The sequence below is a fragment of the Desmodus rotundus genome, chromosome 2, assembly GCF_022682495.2.
Source record: "Desmodus rotundus isolate HL8 chromosome 2, HLdesRot8A.1, whole genome shotgun sequence".
NCBI lineage: Eukaryota > Metazoa > Chordata > Mammalia > Chiroptera > Phyllostomidae > Desmodus > Desmodus rotundus.
Window position 1 is genome coordinate 167,865,416 of NC_071388.1, and position 18,647 is coordinate 167,884,062.

Here is an 18,647-nt window from a genome sequence, read left to right on the forward strand (position 1 = left end):
TGACTCAAGAAGTGGGAAAGGGGTCTCCTAACACTCCATTGCCTTGTACCATATTCTTCATGCAATCCTGGGACTCTCACTGGTGGCAGCAACACCTCAGCAAGGGAGGCCCTCAAAAGGCTAAAATACTGATGTAGGGAACCTTCCTTATTGACTGGACAATAAGAGACTGGGGCAAGCCCACATGGCTTCGTGCTCCTACCCCTTGGCCTCAGATGTAGGAGCAGTCACAGGCAGTGTATCACAGAGAGGGATGAGCATGAACCTCAGCTTTCTGGCCAAAGGACCATAAAAGGGAGCCCCCAAGAGACTGAAAAGTACTCAGGGTGACACAAAGAGAGAGAAGCTTGGGCAAAATCCCATTAAATCATTTACGACCTGCTGAGCTCTCCCCGGGTGTGTGTGAACCTGGCACTAAAGGTTCACACACACCAGACTACACTACACTACATCTCTAAGACGACAGACTAAACACTACACTCTTTGGAAACTGACCTGTGGGACAGATCGCTGCTTTGATTTCACACTGGCCACTGCACAGTATACACATGGGATAGATCTGAAAGGCACCGAAGAGGCTTTGGAAACGGAACTGATGTTGAAATCACAATTCACAGAAGACTAGTCAGCCTAAACCCGACTACATTGACTGCTGCTAAAACAGAAACGTTTGTTCTTTACATAAGACCCAAATTCTTAGGACATAATATTCAAAATGTCCAGAATGAAGTAAAAAATTACTTTCCATATGAAGAATCAGAAAATCTCAATTTGTTTGGGAAAAAACAATTAAATGACACAAATATTGAAGTTACCCAACAATAGCTTTAAGGCAACTTTTATAAATATTCTCCAAAAAGTTGCGGTAGACACCCTTGAAATGAATGGAAAGGTAGAAAGCTTTAACAAATAAATACAAGATATAATAAAGAACCCAGTGGAAATTTTAATTTTGAAAGTTACAATAACTGAAATTAAAAATTCCCTGTATGGGCGAGATAGCAGAATGGAGATAATCAAGAAAAGAATCAATGAATTTGAAGACAGACCAACAGAAATTATCTTATTTAAAGAAAAAGAAAAGATTGGGGAGGGGGGAAATGAACAGAGCCTCTGAGACCTGTGGGACAATACCAAAACCTCTAACATTTATATCATTACAGAAAAAGAAGAGAAAGTGGTGTGAGGATAAACATATGAAGAAATAATTGCTGAAAGCTTCCCAAATTTGACAAAAGGTATAAATTTATAGATTCAAGAAGCTCAGTTAATCCTAAAAAGGATAAACAAAAAGGAATCAATATCCAGACATCTCATAATCAAATTGCTAAAAACTAAAATAATAGAATCCTGAAAGCAATAAAAAGCTGATGCATCATATACAGGGGAACACTGATTTGAATGACCACCAATTTCCCATGAGCAGTACTGAAGATAGAAGCGGAATAATATTTTTTAAATACTGAATGAACTGCCAACACAGAATTCTACATCCAGTGAGAATATCTTTCAGAATGAAGGTGAAATAAAGGCGTTTTCAGATGAAGGAAAACAAAAATTTTTTTGCCACTAGAACTGCTCTAAAAGAAGTGCTAAAGGAAATTCTTCAGACAGAAGGGAAATGATACCAGAACGAAGGCCAGGAACATCAGGAAAGAACAAAGACCAATAGAAATTATAAACACATGTGTAAATACAGTAGGCTATTCTTCTCCTCCTGAATTGTTTAAAACATATTTAATGTTTGAAAGAAGCATTAATAGTTGAAAATATATATAATACTATCTCATGGGAATATGAATCACAGACGAGAGAGAGATTCAAATAATCCAAAAGAAAGCAGGAAACAGGAATGCAAAAGACAGGTAACAAACACAAAACAATAAAATGGTAGGTCTAAATACAAACATACAAATAATTACATTAGATACAAATGGTCAAAACACACTAATTAAAAGACAAAGATTAGTAGAATGGATAGAACACAACACCAACAAAAACCCCACCTATATGATGTCTACAAGAATTTTATTTTAAACATAACAATATATAGGTTAAAGTACAAGGATATAAAAAGATATACCTTGCAAACACTGGGGTGACTATACTAACATCAAAGAAAGTAATCTTTAGAGCAGAGAACATTACAAGAGATAAAGAGGGACATTACATCATGCTGGGTCAATTCACCAATAAGACAAAAATATTAAATGCGTATGCACCAAAATTATAGAGTTTCAGGATACATGAAACAAAAATGACAGAACTGGAAAGAGAAATTTTAAAAGTTCACAGTATTTGGAGACTTAAACATTCTCTCAGTGATCAATAGATCTAAGTAGACCGAAGGGGGCAAGAATATAAAAGAACTAATCCACAGTATCAATCAATTAATCTAAGGGACATTTAAAGAACATTCCACATAACTGCAGGATACATTTTTCACCACGGAGCACATGAAACATTCACCAAGATACATCATTTTGTAGGTCACAGGTTAAACCCTAACAAATTCAAAAGAACTGAATTATACAAAGGATGTTCTGATCATTATGGAACTAGAATAAAAATTAATAATATAAGCAAGGAAAAATCTCCAAACCGCAGCCAGGTTAACAGCACAATCCTAAATAATGCACGAGTCAAAGAGGTAGTCTCAAGGGAAACAAGAAATATTTTAAACTGAAGAAAAATAAAAGTAAAACATCAAAATTTGTGGGATGCAACTAAAGCCATCTCAGAGGGGTACTTATAGCATTAAATTATTATATTAGAAAAGAAGAGTCTCAAATAATAATCTAATCTTTCATCTCAAGGAGGAAAAGAAGCCACAAAATAAATCCAAAGCAAGCAGAATGAAATACTGAAGAGCAAAAATCGATGGAACTGAAAACAGAAAAACAGTAACACCAAAAACTGGTCATATATTCAGAACATATGAAGAATTCTCAAAACCCAATAAAGAGAAAATGACCCAATTTAAAATGGGCAAAAGACTTGAACACACACTTCACCAAAAGGATATATATGAATAGCAAATAAGCCCATGAAAAGATGTTCAACATCATTACCCATTAGGGAAACACAAAGTAAAACCATGATGAGCCATCACTACACACATATTAAAAATGTCTAAAAATTTTTAAAAACTGACAATACCAAGTGTCTACAAGGATGTGGAGCGACTAAAACTCTTACACATGGCTAGTGCAAAAGTGAACGGCCATTTTGGAAATAGTTTGGCATTTTTTTATGAAACTAAACATACCCTCACCATATAACCCAGTAATCCTAACCATATATAGTTACTCTAAAGAAATGAAGACTTATGTTCATACAAAAACCTGGACACAAATGTTTATCATTGTTCTACTACAATTGACAAAAACTAGAAACAACCTAAATATCCTTAAAGTCATGAATGGATAAACAAATGGTAACACATCTAAGAAATCAAATATTCAGCAATTAAAATGAATGGACTATTGATATATACAACAATTTGGATGCATCTCAAAGGCATATGCTCAGCTTTTAAAAAGAGCCAATCTCCTAGAGGGTACATGTTGTATCATTCCATTCATATGACAATCTCAAAAAAGACAAAACTATCGCTATGGAGAATAGATCAGTGATCACCATGGAAAGAGAAGCTTGTAGTTATAAACAGGTAACTTGAGGAAGTTGTTACTGAGTGAAGGAACCGTCCTGTATCCTGACTGTAACAGTTACACAAGTCTGTACGTGCATTAGAATTCACAGAATTCATAAAATTTATAGGATTTTTAATGACCAAAAGGTCAATTTTATTAAATGCTAAATTTTTAAATAAAATTAATATAAAGATAATTGTTATAAGCTTACTTTAAAATGTAGGACACAAATGTCCCCAAATAAGACTTGAGTTTCTAGGTTATATCAAAGGTTAATTTGACTACAGATGAAAACCAGGAAGACAGTAACATACTCACCACTGCTTGCTCCTCTACAGTTTCCATTACTAGAATCCATAGGAAAATCTAAAAGGTGATAGAATAAAGAATCACGACAAATTCATTGTTATTTTAAGAATTTTCACATAAAATTCTAATTCAGTCATAGGTATTATTTAGATAAGAATGCAGGTGTCTCAAGAAAGTAGATTCTTATTTGTGTCAAGAGGCTGGCCCACTATCATTTACAGGTCAAATAAAGACAAGACCTAGTCTTTCATGTGATGGAAAGATAATATATTTTTGTGAATCTTCGTCAACTGTGCATAAAATTTCAGGAATTAATAAATAAAGTTTGTGAATTATGAGCACACTACACATGTTAGGCACTCACCCAACACTTATCTTGTGACGCCTAAAAGAACTAAACATACCCTCCTCTGTAAGTACATGTATCACACTTTAATGGAATACATTTAAATTCTTAGCGCCTAAGGAAAAAACATTCAGAAAGCATTCTCATACTCTTTGCTAACTACAGATTAAACATTTCTTGAGCAAAAAGGAAGCCTACCATCCAAGGAGCACTCAAACCAGTGCAAACAGATGTGGTAGTTGGAAACTGCCATTCACTCTTCACAATCCCATAATTACAGAATGGCAACGATGAATGGTAAGAATATAAAATTCTGTGTTCTAATTAAGGAAGCAGCCTCTAATGAATAACACTGAGTGCCTCAGCAAAGCCCCATGCTGGAGATGCTGTACCTACCTTTATATTCTTTTTGACACTTCAATTCAGTACTTTCCTTTTTCTTTATTTTTTTTAAGATTTATTTAATTCTAAAGAGAGGAGAAGGGAGGGAGAAAGACAGGAAGAGAAACAAACAGCAAGGTGTGGTTGCCTCTCATGCACCCCCAACTGGGGACGTGGCCTACAACCCAGGCATGTGCCCTGACTGGGAATTGAACTGGCAACCCTTTGGTTCACAGGCTGGCACTCAATCTACTGAGCCACCCAGCTAGGGCTCTTTGTCCTTTTTCTTCGTAGGTCATACCATGAATAAATTAAACAAGGAGGGATTAATACAACTTTAGGACAACAGCACCCAAAATTACAATTAATGAATTATTTTCCCAGGCTTAATAATCATTAGCTGGTACAGAAAAAGCTATATCTGTCCTGGCTGGTGTAGCTCAGTGGATTGAGTGTGGGTCTATAAACCAAAGAGCTGCTGGTTCGATTCCCAGTCAGGGCAGGTGCCTGGGTTGTGGGCCAGGTCCCTAGTAGGAGGGTGCACGATAGGGAAACACACGTTAATGTTTCTCTCCCTCCCTTTTTCCCTCCCTTTCCATTTGTCTAAAAATAAATAAAATCCTTTTAAAAAATTAAAATAAAAAAATAAAAAGCTATATCCAAGTAAAGATAGCAACCACCAAATAAATAAAGAAGCAGGCAACAAATACTTGATTCTAAAACATTTGGTTCAACTCAGTCACATACTATGAATTTAATGACTTTTATTCTATTCGAGGACTTCATTCATAATAAATGTGTCCAGGTATTAAAGTAACGTGCCAATGATTTTTCCATTCCTGAGTAAGTCCAATAATCACGTGATGATATGCGTATGATTTAAATGATCTCTCTGTAAATGAAAAAATCACATTAATCCACATTTTAAATAATTGTTTAATGTTAAAAGGTTGAAATAAAAAGGAAAAATAAAGTTCTTCTCTTGGAAAAGAAAATCACTTTGATACAGCTGAATCTAGGAAAGTGGTTTTCTTCTCTCATGCTTATTCACAGTAAAATGTTTCTATACTTTTTAAGTGCTTAGAAGTCAATAATTATAATTACAAAAGAGAAAAAAGCAAAACTTCCTAATCATAAGTAACTCAAAAAATGTTTGTAGAAAGTTAAACTTAGAAATTCTAAGAAAATCATCCTCACCTAAAACGGTATGTATTATCAATTGGTTTTCTGCCCCAGGTATTGTTATTGGGGGTCATATAGATTTCCAGAAGAATAGTCTTTAAGAAGCTGAGGAAGGTAGAAAGGTTTCTCCAGGTGGAGAATACAGCACATGCAAAGGTATGGGGGTCAGAGACTCCAGTGCATGCTCCCCAGGGGTCCTGCAAGTTTTCATGTGTGGCTAAAACAGTGGTGTACGCTGAGCAAAATGGAGCTAGAGAGCTAAGAAGGTAACAATAGCCAGAGGGGAGTGGGGAGGGAATAGCGGGGAGAGGGGTCTATAGGAGCTACTATAAAGGACACAAGGACAAAACCAAGGGGGAGGGTAGAGGTGGGGGAGGGAGGTGGGACTGGCTGGGGTGGGGTAGAGGGATGGGGAGAAAATGCAGACAATTGTAACTGAATAAAAAAAAAAAGAAGAAGAAGGGATAAGATCTTGAAGGCTAGAGGCAGATAAGAATTTTAAGCAACAGATTTGCATTTCAGAAAGATCACCTGGTTGGGTTACGGAGGGGCAACTATCATCTTACAGCCAGAATCCATGTGACAAGTGGTGAGTTCCAAACTAAGAAAAGAAGTAAAGAAGTAAAGAAGGAGGGCAAGAATTGGATTCAGAGTAGATGCACTAGCACTACTGAATAGAAGGAATGAGGGAGAGGGTAGAATCCAGGCTGTCGGGTCTGGGGTACGAGTGTGGTAGTGCCAATAGCAATCTAGAAAACACTAGAAGAGAATCGGCCTGTGAGGCTAAGGGAATGATGAATTTACTCTGGAGCCTGCTGAGGTTGAAGGGCTGAGGGATAGATGGGAAAACATGGTAAGTATGTTCTCTGATATCTCAAAAGAGGTAGTTATATCTTACCTCTTGAAATCCCTCGTGCAGTAGAAACTGAACTACAAGTTTTGAATTCTGATCTTTTTCCATGCAGCAACGTGCAGGACGTTCCTCCCCTGCGACGCTGGGCCACACTGAGCCACAGCTCCCGGTTGGGAATCGTGAGGGCAAACAACCAGTATTCCGCGGCGCACTCTGCGGCCAGCACGTTTTGGACAGTGTGTCCCGAATGCATTTCAGGTAGGCTAGCCTAGGCTATGATGTTCGCTATGTTAGATGCATTAAGTGCATTTTCAACGTACCATAGGTATATCAGATTATAACCCAATCATAAGTCGAGGAGCATCTCTATATAAATGGGCTTTCAAAATACGATGATAAAAACACCTTATTAGCCCTGGTGGGTCTGGCTCAGTGGACTGAGTGCTGGCCTGCAAACCAAAAGGTTGCTGGTTCTATTCCCAGGCAGAGCACATGCCTGGGTTATGGACGAGGTCCCTAGTTGGGGGTGTGCAAGGGGCAACCAATATTTCTCACACATCGATGTTTCTCTCCCTCTTTTTCTCCCTCCTGTCCCCTCTTTCTAAAAATAAATAAATAAAATCTAATTTTTTTTTTAATTTTTAAAAAACACCCCATTAAGCTGCACTCTGATGATCGAAAGACAGGTTCTCTCTAAAGTGAGGAATCACCTCTTTCTTCACAAGGGAACAAGTGTAATGTAGCACGAGTTCTGGTTTGAATCTTCTTTTCCTTAGCTTTATGAAGGTGGACAAGTCACTTAACTTCCCTATTAGCTTCAGCTTTCATTCCTGCAAAATGGAAATAATAGTACCCACCACGTAGTTATTATGGTAATTAAATTAATTAATATGCATAACACACTTAAAACAGCACCTAGAACCTGTGCGGCGTTACTAGTTCTTCCTCTGCGGCTGCCAATGACTCCTCTCCTGAGGAAGATATGTCCTCTCCCCGATCATGTTGTTGGAAAACATTTTATTGTGCTTTACTGGTTATCCATCACTTTGCATCAGTCACAAAGGGAAAGAGTATTTCTTTTATTCTTCACAACCCCCAATGTCAGTGTCAAGTGACTTGCTCAAGGCACAACATTAATGGCAAATCTGGAATTCCAATTACGGGTCTATAACTCTTGAGCTGTGATTTTCTACCAATTGAAAAAAACAGCCACTTCTTAAGCACTGCAACCGTTTATATGGTGGCTCGTGATAGCCTCTTGTTATACATCGAGTAGGAAGAGAGAGGCCAAATATAACAGTCAATTTTGCTATTTATAGCAACAATTATTTGGAAGTTTGTCAGGAACAAGATAAAAAATGAATTATTAAAATAAGATTTGGTGACCACTGATTATTGGATTAGCTGCAAATTAAATAACACTCTGAGATATTCTTCCTTACCCCATCCGGGGTGTCTTTCAATATTATACATGATGAGGGATCCTTCAAATCATGTTTTCTCTGCAGTTTAATCTAAAATTTCCATTTCTCCTTTCCATTCCTTTTCCTCCTATCACACCAAATAAGTCTTCCTTCTTAGCATTTGGCCCCTCAAATATTTGTAGACCAGGGCTAAAGAAAAGGCTGCCTGTTCCTCAGAGAGTGGAGAAATGATTAAACAGCGGCTCATGCATGTGAACATTGGCCCAGCTCTGCCAGGCGAGACAGGGCCTGGAGAAACGTGTTGAGTAAGAGCCGGGGTGACAAGTTAACACTACCACGGAGACCAGCAGTGACTGAGGAGTGATTATAAAGCCCTTGGCATGGTAAGCCTCGGGTGTTGTATAAAAATAGCTGTTAAATATCATACCATACATTTTCTTAAAAACACGATTTCTAAGTTTCTGAGATAAACTATTTGTAACTAACAGACATCCGTCAGACTCACTCTTTTTTCCTGTTCCTCCTAAAGGAATCTGTTCTAGAGCCTGAGGTCCAGGTCAATTTGTGTAAAAAGAAATATCAAGCCTGTGCATCAGAAGACGATCTGCTTTTCTAGTCAGGCCCCACTGTGCAGCTTGTCTTCTAGAGCTGAACTGATCAAAGTTCCATCTACAACGACCAACGTGCCATTTCAAAAACACCCCCAATGAACAAAAAAAGATGGCCATTTGCTACAGCAATGATAATTTTATTAAAACTGCTATAGCAGCGATAGCGGTTTGTTAAGGGCCAAGAACCAGGTAATATACATGCCGTTTAATTTCACCTTCACCGCAGCAATCAGATGTAGACAGTGTTATCCCCACGTTACAGGTCAGAACACTTTGAATCAGAAAGGTTATACACTTTCTCTATGGTAACAGTTGACATGAAACAGAATCAAGATTCAGCCATTGGTCTGCCCATACTCTTTACTCACCATACAATATAAAGATTTGCCTAAAAGTCTTCATTCACTGGTGAATGACTAAGTTGGACTGATAAAATTCTCAGACTACGCAGTCCTGCATATAGCCATAACCATATAGTGAATGTAAAATGTGGAAAAACAATAACTTACATGTGAATTTATTAGTAATGGTCAGGATACGATCTTTTCTTTATAAATATATGACATGCTCTTAGTATTTCAAAAGCAAAAAGCAGTTTGAAGCAATACTCCACTGCAGTAAGACTTGCTGGGTAAAACGTACTAAACTTGTCTGTGGGCTCATACTGCTCTAGGAGGAAACAGACCCAGGTGAATGACAGGATTTTAGAAATCTTCTTGGCACTGAAGGAATGTGAAAGGTGGTCCCGTTTTATTCAGGAAGACCTTATTTTCATAGTCAGCGAGATTCTAGTCAGAAGACATAGGGACTCTGTTCATACCTGGAGGAAGGGGGATGGGGAACCCAGACTCACGAACTATCATATCCCACTGAACCAAGGAGTATATTTGCATCGTAAATTAAACTGGCCACATGTAGTAGTTCCTAGGCAATTCCAGGTGCCCGACAGTTTGACCCAGGACAGAGAACGTAATTTTCAGAAAGCTGGCCTTGGAAGCCAAGGGGACCCTTCAGGCTAGAATCCACCCCTCCATTCCCCATCCCCAAAACCCCTTCAGCTCCCTCCTGCTACAACAGTCTGATTCACACTGAAGTTAAAGGAGGGGGGGAAGGAAAACCATGACTAAAATATGGTTCCAGCTGCCACTTACCCCTACTTATCCTTCTAGCAAGGATGCTGTCAGCAAAGTAGATATTATGGCATTTTAAAGCAGCTCAGAAATCAGGTCCCATGGACTGACAAATTGTTTCCATGCATGTCCTATTTATTTGAGTGCTTCAATGAGGCAATTGTTCTGTGTTTGGTCCACAATGATAGGTAACTCAGGGACACTTAAGGCAACTGCTTCCCATCCATATTGATTATGGCTTTTGAGAGCCGTTAACCTTGCCAAACCTCTCTCATTTGAGGGCCAACTCTGAGAGGTTTCAGAGCAAGCCTTCTCCTTTAAGGGGAGGAACGCATTTCAGTGTGAACCATGGGCACCTCATTCCTAGACCCTGACCTGAGATGAACGCCAGCATTTAACTGATTCTAAGCACCTGGCAGCCCAGGGCAGCAACTTACCGAGCTCTTCCCAAGTCTGCACAGCCTGTGACACTAGTGAGTTCAAAGTCTCAAGAGTGCTCTTTCAGTCCAAAGATTAATAACAAATTCATTTCGTTCTGATTATTTCATACAACCAGTTCTTGGTTCTTGATTAAAATCAAGAAGACAGTAGGTATGTTCAAAGAGTGATAACTAAGTGAGGTGACCATCAAAAAGCTCTCGAAATGTTTCTGTTCAGTTTTACTCTTGCAGCTACTTGTACAAGCACTTTTCCCCTCCCCACTCTTTGTATTAAGTGGGTAATATGCACAAAAGGCAATTTTTCAAATCAGTTTCCTGACAACCAAGAACTATGAGCTAGAAATGGGCTGAGGACATGACCTTAGGCTGAGCACACTGAGATGCTCAAGAAATGAACAGAGACAGAGGCAGTCAAGTCCTCACATTTAAGAACAGAGCTAATCTGGGAAGGGGATAAAAGAGGACCAATCGTAAAAGACCGGGTTTATTTCTCAAGTATATGAAGGGGGAAATTTGAGTTTGGGTTAGTTGGTAGGTATGATACTGAGTTAGAATTAAATGGACCATAATGAATTAAGTTTAGTTGGGGTCTTAAGAGTTAGGACTGTCATAATGAGACCAAACACTAGCGAGAAAACAACTTGTGGTTGATTCCATTAAATACAGAACTGCAATAAAGTTTTATGGTAGGGAAAGATTGAAATGAATGTGTGGATGTGTGGGTGAAGTACACGTAGAGAAAGAGCATGAAATAAGGTACCAGAGACAAATTATTTGCAGAGTATAAGAGTGGGATAAGAGGTGAGATTAAAAATAACATTACATGAGTGTGTGATGATAACACGCCTTAAATATAACTCCTTTCATCCATATGTCATTTACAAAATGACTTGAAGGCATGTGGGAATGTGAAATGCACCCAGCAATTTCACTCTGCCAGCTCTGTGGCTGGAGCAAGTCACAGAAGCTAATTAGCAGTGCATAGCAATGTTTCACAGCTGTTTCACTCTGGAATGGAAGAACAATTTATCTCATTGAAAGGAGAGGGAAATTTAAGGTGAAGGTAATTGCTCAAATTGGATTTTGAGCAAACACATACCACTAACATCTGTGGGTCAGAGTAAGGTTACTGAAATTATCTTGGCATTTTTAATGATCAGAAGAAAATGGTGTTTCCACTATACAATCTTGACAAGCATCTAAAACTTTTCAGATACAGAAAACGATAATCAAGAAAGCAAGAAGGTCAGACTAGAAAGCTCAGTGATTGTAAACAAATAAAATTTAAAAAAGAGCATCACCTTACAAGATCTGGTTACGTCCACATGCAAAGAGTGGAAAGTGAAGGGTCAGTGTTAAGTAGAAGTGTGATGGAGTGAAATAAACTTTTAGAGAAACACATCACCTATTGGAAGGCAATGCATCCCATTGGAAGGATGATGAGGCGAAAGAAAAAAAAGGAGAGATTCAGAGAAGTGATCTGAAAAGACAGGCTTAGAGGATAAAGGTTAGCAGCAAGGACTCCAAGAAGTAAGCAAGCGGTGAGACGGGGGAGAGGCCGGGCAGCGTCACTCACCCGCTCCGTCCGCGGTGACGATGGCCTCGGGAGAGATGCACACGCCGCGGTCGTACACCGGCAGCTCCTCGCAAGCCAGGCTCTCGGGCCACGAGTGGCGGTACTTGATGAGGATGGGCTCACAGCCCTGCCGGGCCCGCTCACACACAGACTTGCAGGGCTTGATGGGTTCGTGCTGGAAGTCAATGGTGCAGATGGGCGCGTACATGGCACAGAGGAAGAAGAGCAGGTCGGGGCTGCAGTGGGTGCCCAGCAGACCCTCGAACTGCTCGATGGCCAGGATAGCGTTGGCCTGGGTGCTGTGGTGCAGGTGGTTGGGCATCTTGGTCATGTTCCAGGGCAAGGACTTGCACAGGGGGATGCGGACGGGCTCACAGGCTGCAGCCTGGGCTCCGGGCACGCGGAGCAGGCAGACTGCAGCCAGGGCGAGCAGCCCGGCCCGCAGCAGCAACATCCTTCGCGGGCTGCCGCAGCCCATGATCCCGGCAGGATGGGGCAGGGTGCAGCGGTGCCAAGCACGCCGAGAGGCCCGCGCCGCCGTCTCCTCCTCCCCACTGGAACTGGACACAATGATCTGGGAGCTTCTCCTCCCCCGGCAATCTCACGGCTTCCTAGGATCAAATTCCCCCAATGGGGTCCCACGAGCTCCTCCGAGCCCCAGCCGCCGCCCCTGTCGCTCCTGCCGCTCCGACTGCCCCGTCCCGACGTCTAAGCCTTCTGGGGCAGCAGCATCTATTTATTTCTCGTCCCCTCTGGCGGAAACATCAGACTTCGCCGGTGAATCGGATGAGAGGGAAACAAGAGGAAGCGAGGGAGAAACCAAAACAAAAGTGGAATTCAAGTGAGGTAGTTGTTGTTCTGGGGCGTCACGTCCCCGGGATCACAAGAAGGTGCGAAGAGAAGCATGAAATTCTCCAAAGTGGGGAGGACTGCGCGGAGGGGGTGTGGGGGGAGAGGAAGGAAAGGAAGGAAGGGAAACCAGAGGGAAAAGCCTCCTAATGGGGGAAGAGGTGTAGTAACAGCTGAGCTCGAAGATCCCGTGTTTGCTGTGAGCTGCCGCGGCTGCAGCGACGGGGTTGGCCGGAGGGGCGGAGGGAAGGTCTGCGCCTCGGACCCGCGGGTCTTCACTTTCCTACCTCCGGGCAGGAGAGGCAGCTCCCTCCCCCTGGGCAGACCCAGCCCTGCAACGCTTGCCCCCCTTCCCAGGAAGTAAGGGATCTGGGAAGGTCTCTAGTTGGAGGCGGAGGAGAGGGAAGCCTTGAGAAGCAGTGAGGACGCGATAACCCCAGACAGCTCGGACGTGAGACCAGCACCTCTCCCCACCCCCACAGTGCGGAGCGGCCCGCAGGCTCAGAAGAAGAGCCTCCAACCCCTTACTCAAGGGCCCGCCCCAGTTTTCCACTGAGGAGTCTCCCCCTTTCCCCACTTAGGAACCCACCTAGCCCCTCTCCCTGGCAACGCAAACTACAGCTTTATCTCTGTGATCACCAGAGCTCTGCAGAGTCAGACAAGGGGGAAGGGGAGGAAGAGACTTGAGCCCAGCCACTTTAAACGTCCGAGTTGCAGAAAACCTGGACCCTTGTGGCGTTTTGAGGCCTTCACCCAGAGCTCCTGACTGCAGAAGTCTGCATTTTGAGTAACTTAATGGAGGGAAATTGCCTTTCATTAAAAAAAAAAGGGGGGGGGATGCTGTACATAATTGCAAATAGGCCACCAGAAAACCAAAAAGCAAGGAAAAAATTTTTCTTTTAATTTTGTTTCTTTGCCCTGCAGACAGAACTTTGGAGTTTTGCTTTTGAAGCTTAGGAAGGAAAACCAACTGCTTTAAAGTACTTGGACGTTTCCCCCCCCACGATTTTACTCACTGAAACAAAATGGCACTTATTATTTGACTCTCCTCACCAACAATTTCACCTAACGCTCGAGAGAAACGTGTAGGAAAAGTACACCACACATAATAATGACGATGATGATGCCAATAAAACCCTTTCCATCCAAATGAGTTCAGTCTAGAGAAGAAAATAGAAAACAGATCCCCTCCTGGTCTGATTCCTGCCACTAATGAGCCACCTCTCCCTGCCCCCCTTTCAGGTCCTATTGTAAATGGAATGACCTGCGGAGGCCCTCGCACCCTGCCCTTTCAGGGGGAAACCACTGAGCAGAAGGATTACAGCATGTCAGAAAACACAGCCCTCATTGAGAGGAGAAGGAAACAACCCCTAAAACAAAACAGGAAGTCACCTTTGCTCTTCTACATCACTGAAATATTTCTCTGCTTTCATCCATCCATTTCTCAGTCGATGATAGGCAGTAAAATGATGCCCGCCCTCCCCCGTTTCAGAGCACACAGTGAGACGCCGGCTTCCATTCCTCAGCCCTGACCTCACAGCACTTAGGAAATGTTAGTGCTAACGTGAGATGATGAGGTTTTATCTCTAAAATGACCATAAACAGCAAGTGTGCCTGCAGTAAAATTCTTCAGAAAGAAGTTTGTTCCACTTAAGAGGAAAAAAAAAACCCAAAACAACAATAGATGGTGGAGAGGGAGCCAGTTAGTATCCAAACTTTGCCTGGCCTACAATTATTTAGTGTCATTTTTTAAAGAAAGGCAAAAATTATATAAATAAATGAAATGAAAAATTATTTAGCAAGTTAAATTTAGGGGGGGAATTTTAAAAGTCAATATTAGAACATTTTGGGACTAATCTGTACTAAGGAAAAGTAGGTGGGATTTTCAGTAAATTAGAAGGAAGAAGTGAGGGATAGGTATAATAGATTCTTTGCTAAATACGTTTCCTGTTATCTTAAATCTTAATAGTATTTAAAAAGAATGAGCTAATTGTCGTAATGGTTCTCCAACTATCTGCATTCGAGTCTGTTTTTCTTCCCCTGCACAAAAGTCAGTTTTCCCCTTTGTCTAACATATTCTCTCACAACTCTTCTTTAATCCAAAATTGTCTGTATCAAAACCACAAAATAAGTTTCAGTGCCTCCCAGAAGCCTTTTTGCTCAATTTTCTAGTGTCCCTTGAACATGTTTCATTTTTGCAAATTATTCCTTAGCATCTGTCAATTTATTGCTAGGTTGGAACTATGGGTCAGCTCTGCGCTCCACAGCTGCTTAGGAAGTACCCCTGACCCAGTCATGGCTAACAGGTGTTCCTGTGGCAATATTAAGAGAAGATCTTTCCCTGGCTGGCTGACTCAGTTGTTTGGAGTGTCATCCTGTACACCAGAAGGTCGTGGGTTCAATTCCTTGGTTAAGGCACATACCTAGGTTGCAGGTTCCATCCTGGTCAGGGCGGGTATGAGAGGCAACCAATCAATGTTTCTCTCTTACATTGGTTTCTTTATTTCCAAAATTTAAATTTGACCAATTAAAAAAAAATTTTGCAATGTCTTCTTTTGTAAATAATTTCAGTATGAACATTTTTCATCTTTAAATACACCTTAAACTTACCCCTGGTTTGTGCATGTAAAACTGCCCATCCACATCTGTCCTACAAGAAAATGTGCTTACATTCCTACAACCAGGGCTTACAGGTGAAATAATTACAATTAACCCAGCATGGGCATGGATCGGTCAGCGTGAGTGTGGCCAGTGCCATTCTCTTCCAACTGAGGACCAGCCATAGGTATCCAGGGAGCAAGGGAACCAGTGCTTATTGGGTAGCTACTATATGTGAGGCACACACAAGATCTGTCCAGAAAGAGTCCAGCCATTGTGAATATAAGAGAATGGTTTGCGCAACATCAATATAACCTGGCAGCCAAGGAGAGTGGACTGGAATGTGCATGTGTCAACAATGACGACTTCACTGTACTTGTCAGTGGCTGTGGTAGACACCACTGAGTGAGCATGTGTACTGTGTGGCCATCCCAATCAAAATGACTAAGCAAGCAGAGTAATGAATCTGCATCAAATTTTGCATTAAGCTTGACTATTCCTCTGCCTAAACTATTTGGATGATTCAGAAGGATTTCAGGCATGATGAAGTGAGAGCAGCACAAATAAAAGTGTGGCACAAATGCTTCAAAGATGGTCAAGAATCTTTTGAAAGTGGTCCACGTTCTGGAAGGCCTACAACAAGCAGAGCACCTGAGAATGTTGAACATCTACAGGCTGCAATCAACAAAAATTGGCAACTGACAGTGTGAGAACTAGAAGCTGATCTGGGGATTCCAAAACTACTGTGTCTGAGATTTTGACGCAGGATCTTGATATGAAATGTCCTGGCAAAATTCATTCCATGGCTTCTGCTACCAGAGCAGAAGGAACATTGTGCTGCCGTTGCTAATGACTTGATTCAAACCGCTACCAATGGACCAGGTTTCCTCAAGAAGGTCATGATTGGAGATGAATGCTGGGTCCATGGCTGTGATCTGGAAATGAAGGCCCAGTCGTCCCAATGGGGGTCGCCTGGTTCTCCATGCCCAAAGAAGGCACAAGATCAAGACCATGTTAACTGTTTTTTGATTGAGAAGGTGTTGTCCATCATGAGTATACCCCTCCAGGACATTAATAAGAAGTACTACCTCAATGTTCTTCATCAGTTGAGTGATGCAATACAATGAAAATGGCCACAGCTGTGGGCAACTGGTGATTGGCAGCTTCATCATGACAATGTGCCTGCTCATGCATCACGTCTTGTGCAGAGTTTTTTGGTGAAACGTCAAATCACCTAGGTGACTGAGCCTCCCTACAGTCCAGATTTGGTGCCCTGTGACTTTTGGCTTTTCCCAAAACTAAGATCACCTTTGAAAGGGAAGAGATTTCAGGCTGTTGATGAGATTCAGGAAAATACACAGGGCAGCTGATAGTGATTCCAACAAAGGATTTTGCAGAGTGTTTTGAACAGTGGAAGAGATACAGTGAGAACTGTGTGAGGTCTCAAGTCGCCTACTTGGAAGGGGGCTGAGGCATCATTGTCCTATGTACACTGTTTCTTGTATCTTGTGTCTTCAATAAATGTCTCTATTTTTCATAGCACATGGCTGGATACCCTCTGGACAGACCCGTAAACTGCACAAGGCTTTGCAGGAGGCATTAGTTCCAAAGATGAAGAAACTGAGGCTCAGAGGAATGAAACAATCTCCTAAAGGTCTCACAGCTAGATTAGGGCCTATCAGAAATGGGCCTTGAATCCACACTCTTTTCACCGTTCCAACAAACAGTTCTTCCTGGACTGAAAGGAGCTGGGAACGCGAAGACCCTGGGCTCTCTGTGAGCCTGGGCCTGGGCCTGAACGGCAAGCGCACAGACTGCCAGGCACTGGCTCTATGCCCAGGAATAGAATGCAAAGACTTGCATTTCAAATGGGGAGACCTTCCTGCTGCATGGCCCCTACCTGCGCCGCTCTGTGGACCTGGTAATCCCTCCAGTTTCAATTTAAGAAAATCTTACCTTTCCAGTCTCCAGGCAATCCAATAAAAGCTTCCCTCCTGTCAGCTACGTCAACGTCAGGGCAGTGACTGGCAAACTGTAGTGTGCAACAGAAGCCCTTGCAGGACTTCTGAAGACACAGGTTGCTGGGTCTGGGGTAGGGCCTGAGAATTTGCATTTCTAATAAGTCCCCCATGATGCTAATATAGCTCTTCAGGAACAACAGTTTGAGAACCACCCTTTTGAAGGAGATTTTAAGCCCCTCATTACCCTTAGTAAACTCTTTACATCCTATAAAGATTTCATGATTTTATCTCCTGGTTGTCTCTTTTTACAAAGAATTTAGAAACAGAATTTCAGTGAAGCAACCCAATAGCTAAATGACACTCTGAAGGAGCGGGCCAGTGGCGGGGGTGGGGGGGGGGCGGGGGGGGGTGGAGGGGGGAAGGACCAGATACCTCTCTTAGTGACCCAGAGGCCATCCTCAGAGCCCCAGTGAGACTTCACAATAAAATCAGCCGTCTCTCTGACCCCAACGTACTTTCCTAAAGGAAAACAGCACCACTCCACCCGCATTGCAACAAAAGAACAATAGATCCAGCTTCAAAGAGGTTCCAGAAAAAGACCATAGTGTGTTAGCAATGGAATAAAACCTCAGCAATCTAGCCCACCACCTGTTCCCCTCCCTAACTTCCCATTGAAAAGAAAACTCAGAGACAAAATTACTTCTGCAAAGTCATAAGACAGTTAATGGCAGTTAACGGTGCCCAGTTCAATATCTTTCTGTTTATACCAATCTACTTCTCTGTCAGAAGTGTGTGGTTTTCTTATATTTGGAAACACCAAGTGCCTATATAAAATGTATATGCTAATTAAACATAATGGTGTTCAGTTTACCCAATCGCTTAAATTCATCCAAACCTTCCGAACAACCCAAAAAGATTCAGGACTCTGGAAGGGGAGGGGAGGGACACCTCAAGAAGACCCCACTCCATAGCACTCCCTATGTCTAACTGAAACTCAGGCGATCCTGAATTTCTCTCTAATGTCCCTTTGACACGATTCATTTATTGTACAATGACGTCTAGAATACCCTTTCCACCATCTTACTCTAGGCTCGACCTACGTGTTCTGCTACATCTTTCCTCTTATCACTTCTCTGAAAGTCTTGTTTTACTCCCCAGCCACCCCTCTCCTGGTGACAAAGGAGAAGCAAGTGGCACACAGGTCCTTCCAACTCCTGCCTCAGGCCTGAATTCTGAAACAAACAACTGAGCAACTGATTTTTACCATCAAGGCCAATTAGAAAATGGCCTTAAAATGATCCCCATAAGGTTAGAAATCTTGTTTAAAAAATCCA

The 18,647-nt window shown here is 41.8% G+C and overlaps 1 protein-coding gene across 1 annotated transcript in view; it reads right to left on the reverse strand.

Annotated features, from left to right (window-relative positions):
- The window catches only part of FRZB (frizzled related protein), a 33,235-nt gene extending 20,127 nt beyond the window's left edge, over positions 1–13,108 (reverse strand). Inside the window, exons 1-2 of the mRNA XM_024561542.4 lie at positions 11,906–13,108; positions 3,972–4,019 (exon numbers count right to left, since the gene is read on the reverse strand). Coding sequence (XP_024417310.1) covers positions 3,972–4,019; positions 11,906–12,383 — 526 coding nt within the window. The 5' untranslated portion in view covers positions 12,384–13,108. The remainder of the gene's footprint in view (positions 1–3,971; positions 4,020–11,905) is intronic.
- Positions 13,109–18,647: the final 5,539 nt, after the last annotated feature.